General features: G+C 38.7%; 1 protein-coding gene across 8 annotated transcripts in view; it reads left to right on the forward strand.

The window, feature by feature from the left end:
- Positions 1–13,848, forward strand: part of LMO7 (LIM domain 7) — a 193,807-nt gene that overhangs the window by 159,150 nt on the left and 20,809 nt on the right. For 6 of the 8 annotated variants that reach the window (XM_068526291.1, XM_068526294.1, XM_068526292.1 and 3 more), the window contains 4 exons: positions 1,274–1,582; positions 10,524–10,638; positions 11,697–11,858; positions 12,644–12,831. In XM_068526291.1, coding sequence (XP_068382392.1) covers positions 1,274–1,582; positions 10,524–10,638; positions 11,697–11,858; positions 12,644–12,831 — 774 coding nt within the window. The remainder of the gene's footprint in view (positions 1–1,273; positions 1,583–10,523; positions 10,639–11,696; positions 11,859–12,643; positions 12,832–13,848) is intronic. The other 2 variants (XM_068526298.1, XM_068526293.1) reach the window with 1 other exon arrangement.

A 13,848-nucleotide genomic window follows, 5' to 3' on the forward strand; every position in this document is an offset into this window, starting at 1 on the left:
AATATTTTCAGGTGATTATGCACAAAGTTCTATTTTTCCTGATTTCCCACTTCATTAGAACTTGATATATTTGATTGTAGTTATTAAAATGTATCTCATGGTTCAGAAAATACATATTTTTATTGGGGTTTCAAAGAATATAGACTCATTTGCCCTGAGAATGAAGCAGGGCGGAAAGTGAGTGTATTATTTTGAATTATTTAAAAGGAAGCAGTACAGTCTTGAGCACATTGGTGTTCAAATTCCTTTTACCTCTGCCAGTGAGGAATCCTGAAACTCGAAAATAGAAAAAATTTGATTAAAAAAATTCAAGGTGAGGGAAGCCTGCCTAAACTAGCCAGAAAAACCGCTGACCATTATATTAAGTAAATACAGGCATATTTGACAACCTAAAAATTAAATTTATATGATAGACACCATTAATGTAGTCCAAAAGACAATTTATATAGGCTCAGAAAAATATTAGTAAAAAGTATTTTGTATATAGGTTTAATATCCCTAAGATTGAAAATGCAAATTGATAAGGAAAGATAAACAGTAGAAAAGTGAATATAGAAATGAATAGTTCAAGGGAGAGGGAATTTAAATGGTTGGTAACATAAAGTACATAGAAGCATGTTCAGTCTCATTAGAGCAAGAATGAGGTGTACAACTTTTCACCCATGAGACTGACAAAGATTTAAAACATTCAAAACGTCTAGTGTTGGCAAGGATGCAGGGACAGAGACCTTCTTATACATTACTTTGGGAGTGCATTGCTACAATTTTTAAAGAGAGAGATATATATATATAAATATAAATTATATTTTATACTACATACATAAAATATTCTTTGGTCCAGCAAGTCTACTTTTGGGAATCTGTGCTATAAAAATAAACATTCTGGTTATAAAGAGATGTGCAATATTTTTGGTACACTTTAAATGACATTGAATGCATATCAAATGAATAAATTGTAGAGATCCATAGTGTGAAGTATTCGATTGATCTAGTTTAGATTTCTGTCCGTTGACCTGGAGTGATGTAGGTGGTCAAAGCAAGTTTCAGAGGTCTGTTTATAAAATAAACACTTTTGTAAAAAATAACTACTCCTACCACTTCACGTGTACAGATCTGTTCGTGTGAAAGAACATGCACCAAGCTTTTAGTAGTAGTTACTTTGCTGAGGGAGGTATATATTACTTTTATTACTTTAAAATATTAATTTAATGGATACACTTTTTAAATAGAAATCTAACAGAATACGAAGTTTAAAATGATGTTTCCTATTTAGATGGATGATTCTTGGAAGTATAACGGAGACGTAGAAGGCATTAAGAGAACCCAAAGCAGTTCGGTCAGCGTCTCTGTGCAAAGACCTGACACGAGCCAGCTTGCGTCCAGCTCATCCAGCGAAAGAGAGGCGGCAGCGTCCAGAGAAAGCGTGATGAGGCTGCAGTCTCCTACACCCACCTTCTCATCTCCTTCCCAGGACCAGGCTGCCACTTCGAAAGACACGTTGTCTTCAACATCTAGCCCTGATTTAACATCTGAGCTTGCAGGAGGGAGAAGCTCACCACAGACAGAGGTCTCAAGATCACAGGTGAGTTTGGGAAGGCTTTTTAATCACCTGCTGCCCAGAAACATAAGTATTTAAATCAGGAGACCACGTTTCTAACCTCTAGGCACCACAGTCCGGGCTGATAATGTAGAACATGGCATTGCATTTTATTTGTAACAGATCTTGGAGGAAGTAGATCTCTTCCAACTCTGAGTTGATGGATCCAGATGACCCTTGTGATATGGGTGTATGGAGACTTTTTGGACCAGTCTCCCTGGAGTTGGCTGGCTTTGCTCTCTACTCCCCATTTCAGCAGCTGTTGCCTTGCACAGTTAGCACTCAGTAGTCCGGGTTCAGGTGCAGGAGTCACTCAGGAGGTTTTAGATGCAGGTCTAATAGAAAATGGGTAATACAAGCCCCTTCTCAGGGAAGTGAACTGACCACGAGGAGAAACTGGTACCCATGAGAGGGTCTGGCCACTAAGGACAGGGAACTTCTTTCTCTGCCATATGTATACTAATTTGAATTAGTATGAATACTAATTGAATTATATGAATACTAATTTGTACTTTGGGAAGCCTAGAAGTCTGTACCACTCCTTGTCTTTTAAGGGGCATATTAAGGCTTAGTTACAGTATGACAATTGCGTTCTTTAACATTTGGAGTCCAAATAAAATGTACCATCAGATGAAGAAGGACTGGGGGCATTTATAGTTTTTCCTACTTAAAATCCCACAGATGACTTTAAGAGAATCATTAGGTAATGAATGTTCTTTTAGTTATGTTTTACACATAGGCTAAAAAGTTGTTGCTTGTCTAGAGAACAGAAGGAAACTTTTCCCTTTTAGAAAAAAACCTTCAATAAGCAATTTGATAGTTGTATGAACCCCTTAGTGTGGAGATGCTTTTATGGTTCTGTGGCTTAGTCTAGCATTTTCTGGTGCCTTACTAAAGTGTATTTTTTCCCCAAGGCACAACATCAAGTATATAGCTTGGCCCAAGTTGTATTAATGAAATATCTTTGTGTAAAATATGATACAGCATATTTTAGTATCGTTAGTTTTTATTAGTACAGGAAAGCTTTACAAGTTTAAAGTGAGCTTTTTTTCTTTGTGATTATAAAGTACTCTGTGCTTGAGAGAACTTGGAAATGCAGGAAAACATACAAAATAAAAATGACTTGGTAATCCCATCGTTTAGAGATATTCTGTAGCATTTAGATATATTTCTCTCAGTTTTCCCATGTATATTTACAGACATATCTAAATCCAGTCTCTTCAGGTTGCTAAAATCATTGGTTGTAAATTATTTTTTTTGACTTCACTGTTAAAGAATTGGGAATATGTAATTAGCATCATTAAGTCTCAGTGGATGAGAACAGTAGCCTCTGTTGTACTTGGGGAACATAAAGTACCAGTGGATGAATAATAAAGAGAGAAGCAAGGTGTCTTTTGTTTTATGGACTTGCCTGTTTGCCTTCGCCTTTTCAAATAGCAAATCCCAGGAAACAGCCTGATTGTTGTACTGTGTGCTCAGTGGTGGTAACTCCGTCTGGGTGGCAGTTGACTAGCTGCATCAGTGGATTAGGAAAAAGAGGCGAAGTGTGGGTGTGGCTTCCAGGTTAGAGCAGTTCAGAGGACCAGTGAGTTAACGTGGCGTGGTTTCAGGTTTTATCATCAGTGGATTTATGCTCTTTAGTCACCCGACTTGAAATGGAATGCTACCGGGCAAAATTAGGCTTGACTTAATAAGTGGAGCACTTGGAATTCTTGAACAAATGTATACATCGTATGGTGACTTGCCTATCCCTGAGATGCTTGGTGTGTCCACTTCTGCAGTCCGAGGAAAGTAGCTTATGTAGCGTCACCCTGCTCTTGTCACTGAGAAGGAGCTTCCTGACTTGGGAAAAGGGCTGGGAATGCACGGAACAGCCTAGGACCAGTGTGGCCAGGGCATATGCAACACTCCTCCAAACTACGTAATTCTAGGAGTTCAGAGTACAGAAAAATAAAAAACGGTGTCTGGCTGAACACCTAGATGTCTTTCTCTTTTAACTGAAGCGTACTTGATTTACAATATTATGTTAGTTTCAGGTAGACGTCTTGGTAGCTTTGTAAAAGAGTGTTCTTCAGGGCCTCTTCCTTACTCACACTTGTGCTGGCGGTGTCCTTTCATTTCTTCCTACAGCATCTCCCTTGATGTTGTTACCCTTTTCTATCCCTGCTTCCGCTACCCTAATTCCAGTCCTTTCCCTCATCCATGCAGACACTTTGTAAATAGTCACGTCTTTGTGCATTCTACACAAGGCTGGCACCAGATTAATTTGCATGATGCCAGGCTGGACTGGGTAATTTCTCTGCTTCAAAGCCCCCAGTGGCATGCTGTGGTCTGTTCAGTGAAGTTCAGAGCACTCAGGGGAACACCGAGGTCTCTCATGACTGTTCCCAAACTCCCTTTGTAGTGCCGAAACGGCTAATGTTTACTGAGTAGCTGCTATGCCGACCAGGTTTCACAAGGCATTATTTTATTTAATCCTCACAGTGACCCTCTTATTGCTGTTTTGTAGCCATGAAAATTGAGGCATGAAGTGGTCATGTTACTTGCCCAAGGCCATGCAGCATACCGAGTGGTGGAGTCAGGATTTGAACTCAGTTAGTTTGTCTCAGGATTGCCTACACTGCCCTGTGTTGTGAGAAAGAGAGCGGAAGTAGGTGATATCTAGCCACATGAGACTGCTTGGGTTTTCTGGAACGTACCCTATACTTTCATGAACACATCATGTATATTTTTATTCTTATTGTTGCCCTATTTTAAAATGTTCATTTCACCCATCTCTGTATTTTGAAGCCCTCCTGTTCCTTCAAAGCACAGGAGGGTCGGTTCCTTCGTGGATCAAGAGATCGCCTCCCCCTTGTTGGAACTGAACTTCTTACCCTTGCAAGTTTCCTTCACTGAATGCTTCCTTTTCCATGTGTTCGTTTCTCCTTCACTGGTATTGTTTATACCCTCCATAGCCTTTACCCATAGTTGGCACTTAAGTATTTACTGACTTGAATTACATTCAAGGCCTTGATTACTAGACTGAAGTATGAACTTGATCCAGCAGGTAATTTAGGTCTTTATAGGTTCTTTAAGATTAAGGGGTGTTTTAGGAATGTGAGCACTGTGGTGCTATGTAGAATTATTTTAAGGAGGCGAAATCCGGGGGCAGAGATGGGCTAGGAGCCTCTCGCAGAATTGTGGTAAGAAGGGAGTTCATGGCGTAAAGAAGCAAAGACTTAATGAGGGAAGAACTTGAATGACCTCATTTAAAATCTGCCCAGGAATTTCTTTCTCACCTCCGTTGCTGGTCTGGAGTTCTGTTTCTCTCTCTTCCCTTTTCTCGCAGACTTCTCTTATGGTACTGCTGCTTTTTCAGCCTCCCCTGCCAGTCTGGGCTGCCAGGGCAATTCTTGGGGCACCCGAGCAAGGGGAGGCAGTGGGACTCCCAGAGTCCTCCATCCCACTCCCACTGCCTCGCGGATGTGGCTCTTCCCCCAAATTGGTGTTTCATACAGGGTTTGGTTTTGTTTTGTCTTGTCCAAGCCCTCTGCACCCAAATCTCATCCAAATCCACATTTCAGGACCTTTGCCCCAAATTTTTAAATTAGAACTCAGAAATAGGATGATACATGTGGAAGGAAGGAAGCTTTCTACACTTCCTAATGCCCAAGCCTACGAGAGTAGCTCTTTTAAGAGTACCCAGGGTTTACCTTATCACATCTTCCTCCTGTGCATTTTACCTGCTTGTCACCTTCACTAGACCCCTACCCTGTCTAAGGGTAGGAAGCAAGCCTGTCGTGCTCACTGTTAGTAAGGTGCCTGGATCTGAGATTATACATTGAATGCTGACCGAGTTCTATTAGCTTTAGAGCGACATGCGTGAGAGTTAAATAGGATTTTCTTTAGTTGATCTGGAAACTGCCTAACCAGCATATGTTACCATGTATGCCATTGTTTCCGTGGGAAAAAGAAGGTAATTACTGGGCATCAACCATGTGGCTTGGCACCTTTTAAATGTTTCATTTAATCCTCTCAATAGCCTAGCAAAGTAGGTGGTATTATCTTCACTTTCACCAGTGAAATACTTGAGAGTTGAAAGTTATGTAACAAACCTCAGGCTAGTTAAATGCTTCGGCCACATTTGCAACTTCTCTGGCCCCAATTTTTTTTGAAATGTGACATGCTTAAATTTGAGAACTGCCTTAAAACACCAAATGTTGACTTAATTTAACTTTGCCATGTCTCTAGAATTTTAGAGCCAATATGGACTGAAGTATCTTCTGGTTCATAAAGAGAAAATCATTCTTAAAATTATTTTGAGGGAAGGTAGATATTTATCAAAACTTACCCGAACTGAATCTAATTCTGAGGTGCAGACTTCAGACTCTACCCAGCAGGCAATAAGGAGCAACCAGCAATTTTAAAACAGGGTATGATATAATAATTGGTATTTTCTGTAACTAAAGTTCTGGCAGATGTGAGCAAGATGGGGGGAAAGAAGGGCTGGAGGCAAGAGAGCCAATTAGGAGGTGATCCACAGCAATTTAGAGGGGAAACCATGACCTGAGTTAAGATGAGAGCCTGAAGGAGAATGGAAGGATGGGATGGTTCCAGATGGATTTATGGCTTGTGGACTTGCTAACACTTTATTAAGTGCATGTGTGTGGTGGAGCTTGGGAGACCATTGTGTAGAGGTGGTGTGGGGAGCACTTAGGGGAAGGAAGGAGGAAGAGGCCCAGAAAGAACCTGATGTTTCTAGCTTGGGTATCTGGTTAGACAGTGATGTGATTAACCAATATGTGAAAAACAAGAGGTGGAAGAGCAGGTTTGGGGAGGAAGATAATGAATTTAATTCTGAGTATGTTGGGCTTAGATAGTAGTTGACGACAATGCATGAGGTTTACTCAGGAAAACATGTGGTCAAGAAGGTGGGAGACTGACTAGGGGAGAAGAAGAGCAACAAAAAGAAAATAGAATAAAGAGGAACACACTAATGAAACTGAGAGGTGGCCAGAGGGATACAGGAAAAAAGGCAGGAGAAAGTGGAATAATGGGTGACTTGGAAGACCGTTTCCCGTAAGCAAGAATAGTTCGTAGTGCCTGATGGGATGAGGGCCGAAAATGGATTTGGTAGGTAAGAGCTTGGCTGCGGAATGGGTTGAGTCAAGTGATAGAGCTGGAAACACCACCTGCTTCTTTGGAACGGATAACGGAGAGGGGAAAAAAGTAGGTATAGACGCATCTTTGGTGAAGGAGAGTAGCTCCAGTGCCAGAGCTGCACCATGAGTTGAGGGCTACTCACTATGTTCTCATTCCACTGAGACCCTGAAAAAAGAAACTAAAGAGCCATGTAACAAAAGCAAAGGTTATATATTTCCTCTGTTATTTATGATTTTACAGCCTGAATCTACTTTCAGTGTTATTTGGTTTTATCAACTTAAGTAGGCTTTCTTTAAGGGAACATGTTTATCTAATTGAAAAAGTTTGAGGAGAATAGCCATCTGATTGACCCTGTTGTTCATTGATTCCCATCTGTGTTGATACGAGAATCTTAATTCATCAGATCTCATAGAAATAAATCTTATCATTGCTATGCCAGATCACCGTGTCATTGTTTAAAAATCTCAGATTTAAGTGTATATTTCTGTTTAAATTGTACCTAAATTGAGGGAAGTTATTTTTATTTTAGATGCTGATATGTTGGTAACTGTATTTTATCTTTCCCAGAATAGGCAACTGTAACCACTTGGGATAGTTCTTTATCAGTCATCAAGAATCTAGATTTCTCCCAATAATTTATATTCCTGATTCCATCCAGTTCAAAAGGAAATTCCCATAGTGTCATCTTCTGAAGTGTGGACCCTTTGTAGAATACTCACATGGCATATATCTTGCAGGAAAAATAAGGAAGTAGAAATCCTAATCATTGTTGAATAGTTTATGCTTGACTATAATTATAGATATATTCACCTGCAGAAAGTCTCAAGGATAATTTAATTCAAGAACACAGGATTCCACAGAGATGCCAGAGAGACTGTCATGGGGGGGAGGCCATGCAAGAGGGGCCTCTGGGGCCCTTTCCCTGAACTGCCGCCACCTACTTTAGTCCTTTCTGTGGTGTGGGAGGGAGATGGTCTGCATTGGAACATAGGATTTTGAAAACAGAAAGCTTTAAAATTAATGTCACTGTGAGAGAAAATTCTCTGGCAGACTCAGTGACATGCCTGAGGCCACCTGGCTATTGACAGAAATAGTCCTGTAATTGCTCACATGGTTCTCTCTCCTTTGCCTGTGTGCACTCCCAGGACCCACGTAACAGGCTGCCAGGCTGTAGCCATAGTAAGGCTGACCTTCTCTATTAACTATTTCAGAGAGGTGGTTATCTGCCTTTTTATTATGTTCAAGTAGAGATTTATCTCCAAGGTAAGAGCAGTCCTTTGGAGGACAGTTCTTCTGGTCTAATACGGTTGTGACACTCTGCCATCTAGAGCTGAAGCTCATTCTCTTTTATCCTGTGTTTGGTGGAAAAGGGTAATGTTCACTTGCTCTCTCCCACAAAGTATTCTTTATTGTAGTTTGAAACTATTTATTAAAACTCCATCCTGTCTCTTATTCTTCAAGATAAAAAAACCTCAATTAGCGTCTTGGAATTTCTAACCCATCATTTGTCTCTGTGCCCTTATATAGCAATAGATTCTGCACTCTAATTGGCTTTAGGTCAGAATTTGGCGGGGGGGGGGAGTAGAGTGGGGTAAAAGTGGTGAAGATGACTGTTTATTTTCATTGAGTCATCTCTAATTTAAGTGCATGGTGGTTTTGGCTAAGGAGTAGAACTAACCAGTAATTTTTTCTGTTCCTAGCAGAGTTTTGATATACTCTGGAGATTGGTATCCATCAGGCTGATCATTAATGACTGTTCTCACTGTCTACATCTGGGTTCCCATATTTCAACTGCTTTACATGATGTCTGATGAAAACGTTTCTATATCATTAGCTACAATTTTTTTCTTAAAAAATTCCATACCCACTTTGAAGAGTCAGTATTTCTTGAGAGCAAGGACCATGCCTAATTCATCTTTATTTCCCAAGTGTTTTATGCAGAATGGATGCACAATAAATGTATGTTGAACAAATGAGTAAGTGTGTATTGTTACAACACTTATTGCTCATATCCATACAATACGGTAAGTTCTTGATCCTTTATTCAATGCCTTCCTTGTCTTCCTTCTAATTCTTATATAATATCACAGTGTTTCTTAGAATATAGTCACCTGGATTTCAAACTTGTTCTAAAGGTAGAAAAACTTACGAATTGCCCTGTTGGTCCTAGGTCTGGATTTAAATGCTCAGTTAAAATAGAGGAAAATAAAGCGGCTTTAGGAAGGATTTTTCTTTTTAAACAGTTAAGTCTAAGTTCTTGATAATTATGAATCAAAGAACTGGAAACACTAGTCTGGGAAACACATGCTAAAATTCATGTCTGCTGTTTACCCAAAACAAAACATGTAAATTATGGAAGTTAATTAAAATTTTCACAGACCTAGTATACTGTAAAACTTAAAATATTTGTTTTGGAAAATGGCCTAAGAAAGTCCGTGAAACTGAGAATTTGTGGCTGTGGACTGTAGGGATGGAGGTGAAAATAGAGGTCTGCCTGTTGTCCAAGTTCTGGGGCCTGCGGGCTGTTGTTACTTCAAGGAGGTTGTGGCCTGGAGCTCGTGGTGTCTCAGTGGGGCCCTCTTGGCATCTTACTGGTGGTTCCTCGGGCATGACCCAGTTCTGCATTTTGCAGCATATGTAACAGCTCTGCCTTTACCGCTCGATCTTCATGCAGCAATAGGACAAGCAAAAATGCCTTGCCGAACTTTCAGATACCCATTCGGGGGTGGTACCAGTCCTAGATGAGTGATTCTGGTAGCTGAATTTTGTGTCTATGAACCCCTCAAAATTATTTGGCTAAATATATTGAATGTTGGAGGTAGTTTAAGTATTGTGGCATTTTAAAAATAAATGATTTAAATCTTTTTTGCATTTTCAAAGATGCCATTTTATTGCAATGTATTTGCGATATAATGTGTAAATTTTAAAGGTACAGCATGTTAATTTGATACACTCATATATTGTCATGTGATTGCTGTTGTAGTGATAATTAACATCTCTCACATTACATAATTATCCTTTCTTTTTAGTGGTTGGAAGTTCTAGTGTCTTAGCGAATTTCATTATACTAAGATATTGTTTATATTCACAGTACTGTGTATTAGATCTCTAGGGCTCATTTACTATTCACTGCAAGTTTGTACCCTTAAACAACATCTGTCCTGTCCCCTCACCCCCATCCCCTGGTAACCACCACTTTACTCCCTGTTTTATGAGTTTGGCTTTTAGACTACACGTATAAGTGCTATCATACGTACTTGTCTTCCTCTGTCTGACTTACCTCACTTAGCATAATGTGCTCAAGGTTCATCCATATTGTCACAGATGGCAGGATGTCCTTCTTCTCATGGCTGAATTCCATTGTGTGTGTGTGTGTGTGTGTGTGTATACACACACACACACACACACACACGCACACCCACATCTTCTCACTCAGCTTCATTCCTGGGTAATAACAAATGGTCTCTAACTTAGACCCAACTGTATGGTGGGCAAAAGCCTAAGCTTTATCAATATAAATCAACTGATTTATAGTATGCACGTGAAGAAAAATATCTATGGATGTGAAGATTTCCCTGATTTTAGCAGCAAAATAATAAACTCAGAGATATTTGTGTAAATGAAGGTTTTACCAAACCCAAGGGGAAAAGAATGAAGCTTCCGGTTTATCATGAAATAACTCAAGTGTACCTTGCGTGCAGCCTCCCTTCTTTCACGGATAGACTTTCCTCCGTGTGGGTGCCAGGGACACTTGATCCCACCGTTTCATGTTTGTTTTCAGGAGCAGTTCAGTGATATGAGAATCAGCATAAACCAGACGCCTGGGAGCAGCCTTGACTTTGGATTTACAGTAAAATGGGATTTTTCCAGGATCTTCGTAGCATCAGTCGAAGCAGGTAAACCATGGATTGAGCTCTACTGAAGTTTCTTCTCCTTTGTTGTCCTGTGCTGTTCAAAAAGCCCCCAGGGAAATTAGTGGATTTGATAGAGGAGGAGAAAACACATGTGAAAAATGCAGCAGTAAAGCGAAGAGGCGCATCCTCTTCCCAGAGACTGATAGTTGGAGTTACAAATTACATATTGCTTGATCTTGCCTCGTTAATTTTAGTTTTGAAGAGTCGTAATTTTGTGACTTTTACAGACTTCATTTATCAAAATTTTAGGCTTAATATTTGGAAATACTAACAAACAGTGCTAAATTGAAGATCCAGAAAGAACTTTCCCTGATCATTTGTGTTTGTGATGGATACATAGGTGCTATATGATCAATATTTTCTGAGCGTCCTAATGTATCTATTGCCCAAGGACTCCTGAGGATGCTTTGGGACTTTTACAAAAGCACTGCCCCTCCTCCACCAAATCAAGCCCAGAAACTCTTAGCAAAATATTACAAGACCTAAAATTAAAATGAAAGCTATTGTATTTATGAGGAGTTCCTCATTTACATATTTTAGCTATATAAAAATGCATGTGAACTCTGGTTATTTCTTTGAAATTTCAAGGCTGCTTTAATTAGATAATGGTAAGTAGTAATTTTAAGCCATTTTAAGTGGCCTTGTTTTTTTCTCCATTCTAGAGTGCATTTGGCTTTGGAAGCTCAGCTAAAGCGGAATATATATTTCACATTTTTAATTTAAAAATAATTTAAAATGTTCTTCTTAGGAGGTTAATAAAGAAATTGTATTGAACAGATGGGTCTATCATTTCTCTTTAAACGTTAAGGAAGATACATTCTATAGGATTAAAAAAATGCCTTTGGTTGCTTTGTAATGTTGTAGCTACTCAAATATTTGATAACTTTAAGAAATTTTGTGACTCCTCTGCACCTGGAAAAATATGAGAAATGATTAGGTGAGATTAAGAAGTCATTTTTTCTCTTAATTTAAATAGGCAGTGACTATTAGAACATGTTTTTATTTTTTATTGGTAGTTTAATTTATTTTGCTTTATTTAGGTAGCCCAGCAGAATTTTCTCAGCTACAGGTAGATGATGAAATTATTGCTATCAACAACACTAAGTTTTCACATAAGGACACAAAAGAGTGGGAAGAAACCATGGCTAATGCTCAGGAAACTGGAAACCTAGTAATGGATATCAGGCGCTATGGAAAGTCTGGTGAGTTGGTTATACCACCGTGTTTGGCTTTCTAAATTGGGAACTGGTCTTTGGCAAGTGGTTATAACAGCTTGCTTCAATAACATTGTCTTCTCTCTTCGTTTCACTTTTTTATTTTTTGGCTTAAAGATGTTTTGTGGTTATGTCGAGACAAGTCTTGAATGATGCTTCTTTGGATGTTCTGTCTGAAAGCTTTTCGCTAGCAAATTTACTGAATTCTGCGTTATTTATTGACTGATTTATATGCTGGACTGGCTTTGAATGCACATATCAGCTGAAGGCTCTTGTAATTATATCTGCATTTGGGAGTCATATGATGATGTTGAATATTAAGAATTACATACACCATGGTTTCACTTCCTCTATAGCATCATGACTGTAGCTGATATAAGAGAGAGCACAGTAGGTCAATATCCCAGTTGTTCATTCTCGAAGAACTTTCGATGTACATTTCATTATTGTGTTGCTTAATTGTTGAGGTTAGATGGGGAAGGGCGTTAAGCCTTCCCAGACCTACCAACTTATGATATCAAAATATAATACCCAGTCCTGGTTTACAGAAAGATTCAGCAAATTTGCCAGTCTTTTCACTATTAACATGCTCTAACCCTCTGTTTTTGGAAGTTGATCTGTTGGTAAAAGGCCTAAACTCTTCACTTCTTTCACACACTATCTGACTTGTTTGTCTTCTGTGTGTGTATTTTGTATATGTACATTCAGTAACTTTGTTCTTTCAACTTCAACATTTACGTGTACTCATTTCTTGATCTTCGTGTGCCAATCAGACTGGGGCAAAGACCAGCCTTCCCTGCCATTTACACGGCATAAAACCCTCAATCTCACCAGTATGGCTACCAAAATTATAGGTTCACCTGAAACAAAGTGGATTGATGCAACTTCTGGAATTTACAGCTCAGACAAATCTTCAGATCTATCAATAACAGCTGATTTCTCAGAAAGCCTTCAGAATTCTGTAAGTATTTTGAGAAGTGGGAGTATTTGGGTAGAGCAAAGCAACTATAGGAAGTGTGTTTGTGGGGGGAAAGAATCTACTTTCTTTGAACAATTTTGATGCTGTTTTAAAAACATAGATAATTGAATAAGGTAATTTATAGTAATGAGAATAAAATATATTTTTGAAAATCATAAGGCATTACTCATTAATAATTTAGAGTAATAGTGAGTTATGTAATGAAAAAAATCAAAAGATCCCATAGTCATGTTTTGCAAGGTTTTATTTTTAAACATACGTACATACATACATACATACATACATACATACATACATTTATTTATTTATTTATTTATTTATTTATTTATTTATTTATTTATTTATTTATGGCTGCATCGGGTCTTAGTTGCAGCGGGTGGGCTCTTTGTTGCGACGCGTAGGCTCTGTAGTTGTGGTGGGCGGGCTCAGTTGCCCCGTGGCATGTGGGATCTTAGTACCCCGACCAGGGATCGAACCCACATCCTCTGCACTAGAAGGTGGATTCTTAACCACTGGACCACCAGGGAAGTCCCTGCAGGTGTTCCTTACCAATCTTTCATCATTATACCCCTCTCTCAGATCTTTGTGAATGTGAAGTAGTTAATTATGTAAAATTATACACTATAACTTTTCTATGCTTTTCTTAGTCTTTACTGGTAAAATAAATATAGTAATTGTGTGCAGTTTTAAAACCTCATGAAGCAGTTTTAGTTCTTGTGTGGGTGAATTTGATGGGTAGACTTACATATGTGGTTAGGAGATACACAGTTACATTAATTGATTTAAAATAATTATAATGTAGAAAATTTCTAATTATCAAAGTAATAGTTAAATTTAAATTTGCAAATAAATGTGTTTATATTGACTCCCTAGATATAATTGCTGTTATTCCAAGATGCTCCCTTTCATGTAATAAGGAGATCCTGCTACCTTGTATAAGAAAAGTTTAATTGTTAGAGAATCCTATATGACTGTGTTGCTTACTCATAAATATAAACT

The sequence above is a fragment of the Eschrichtius robustus genome, chromosome 18 (genome assembly GCF_028021215.1).
Source record: "Eschrichtius robustus isolate mEscRob2 chromosome 18, mEscRob2.pri, whole genome shotgun sequence".
NCBI lineage: Eukaryota > Metazoa > Chordata > Mammalia > Artiodactyla > Eschrichtiidae > Eschrichtius > Eschrichtius robustus.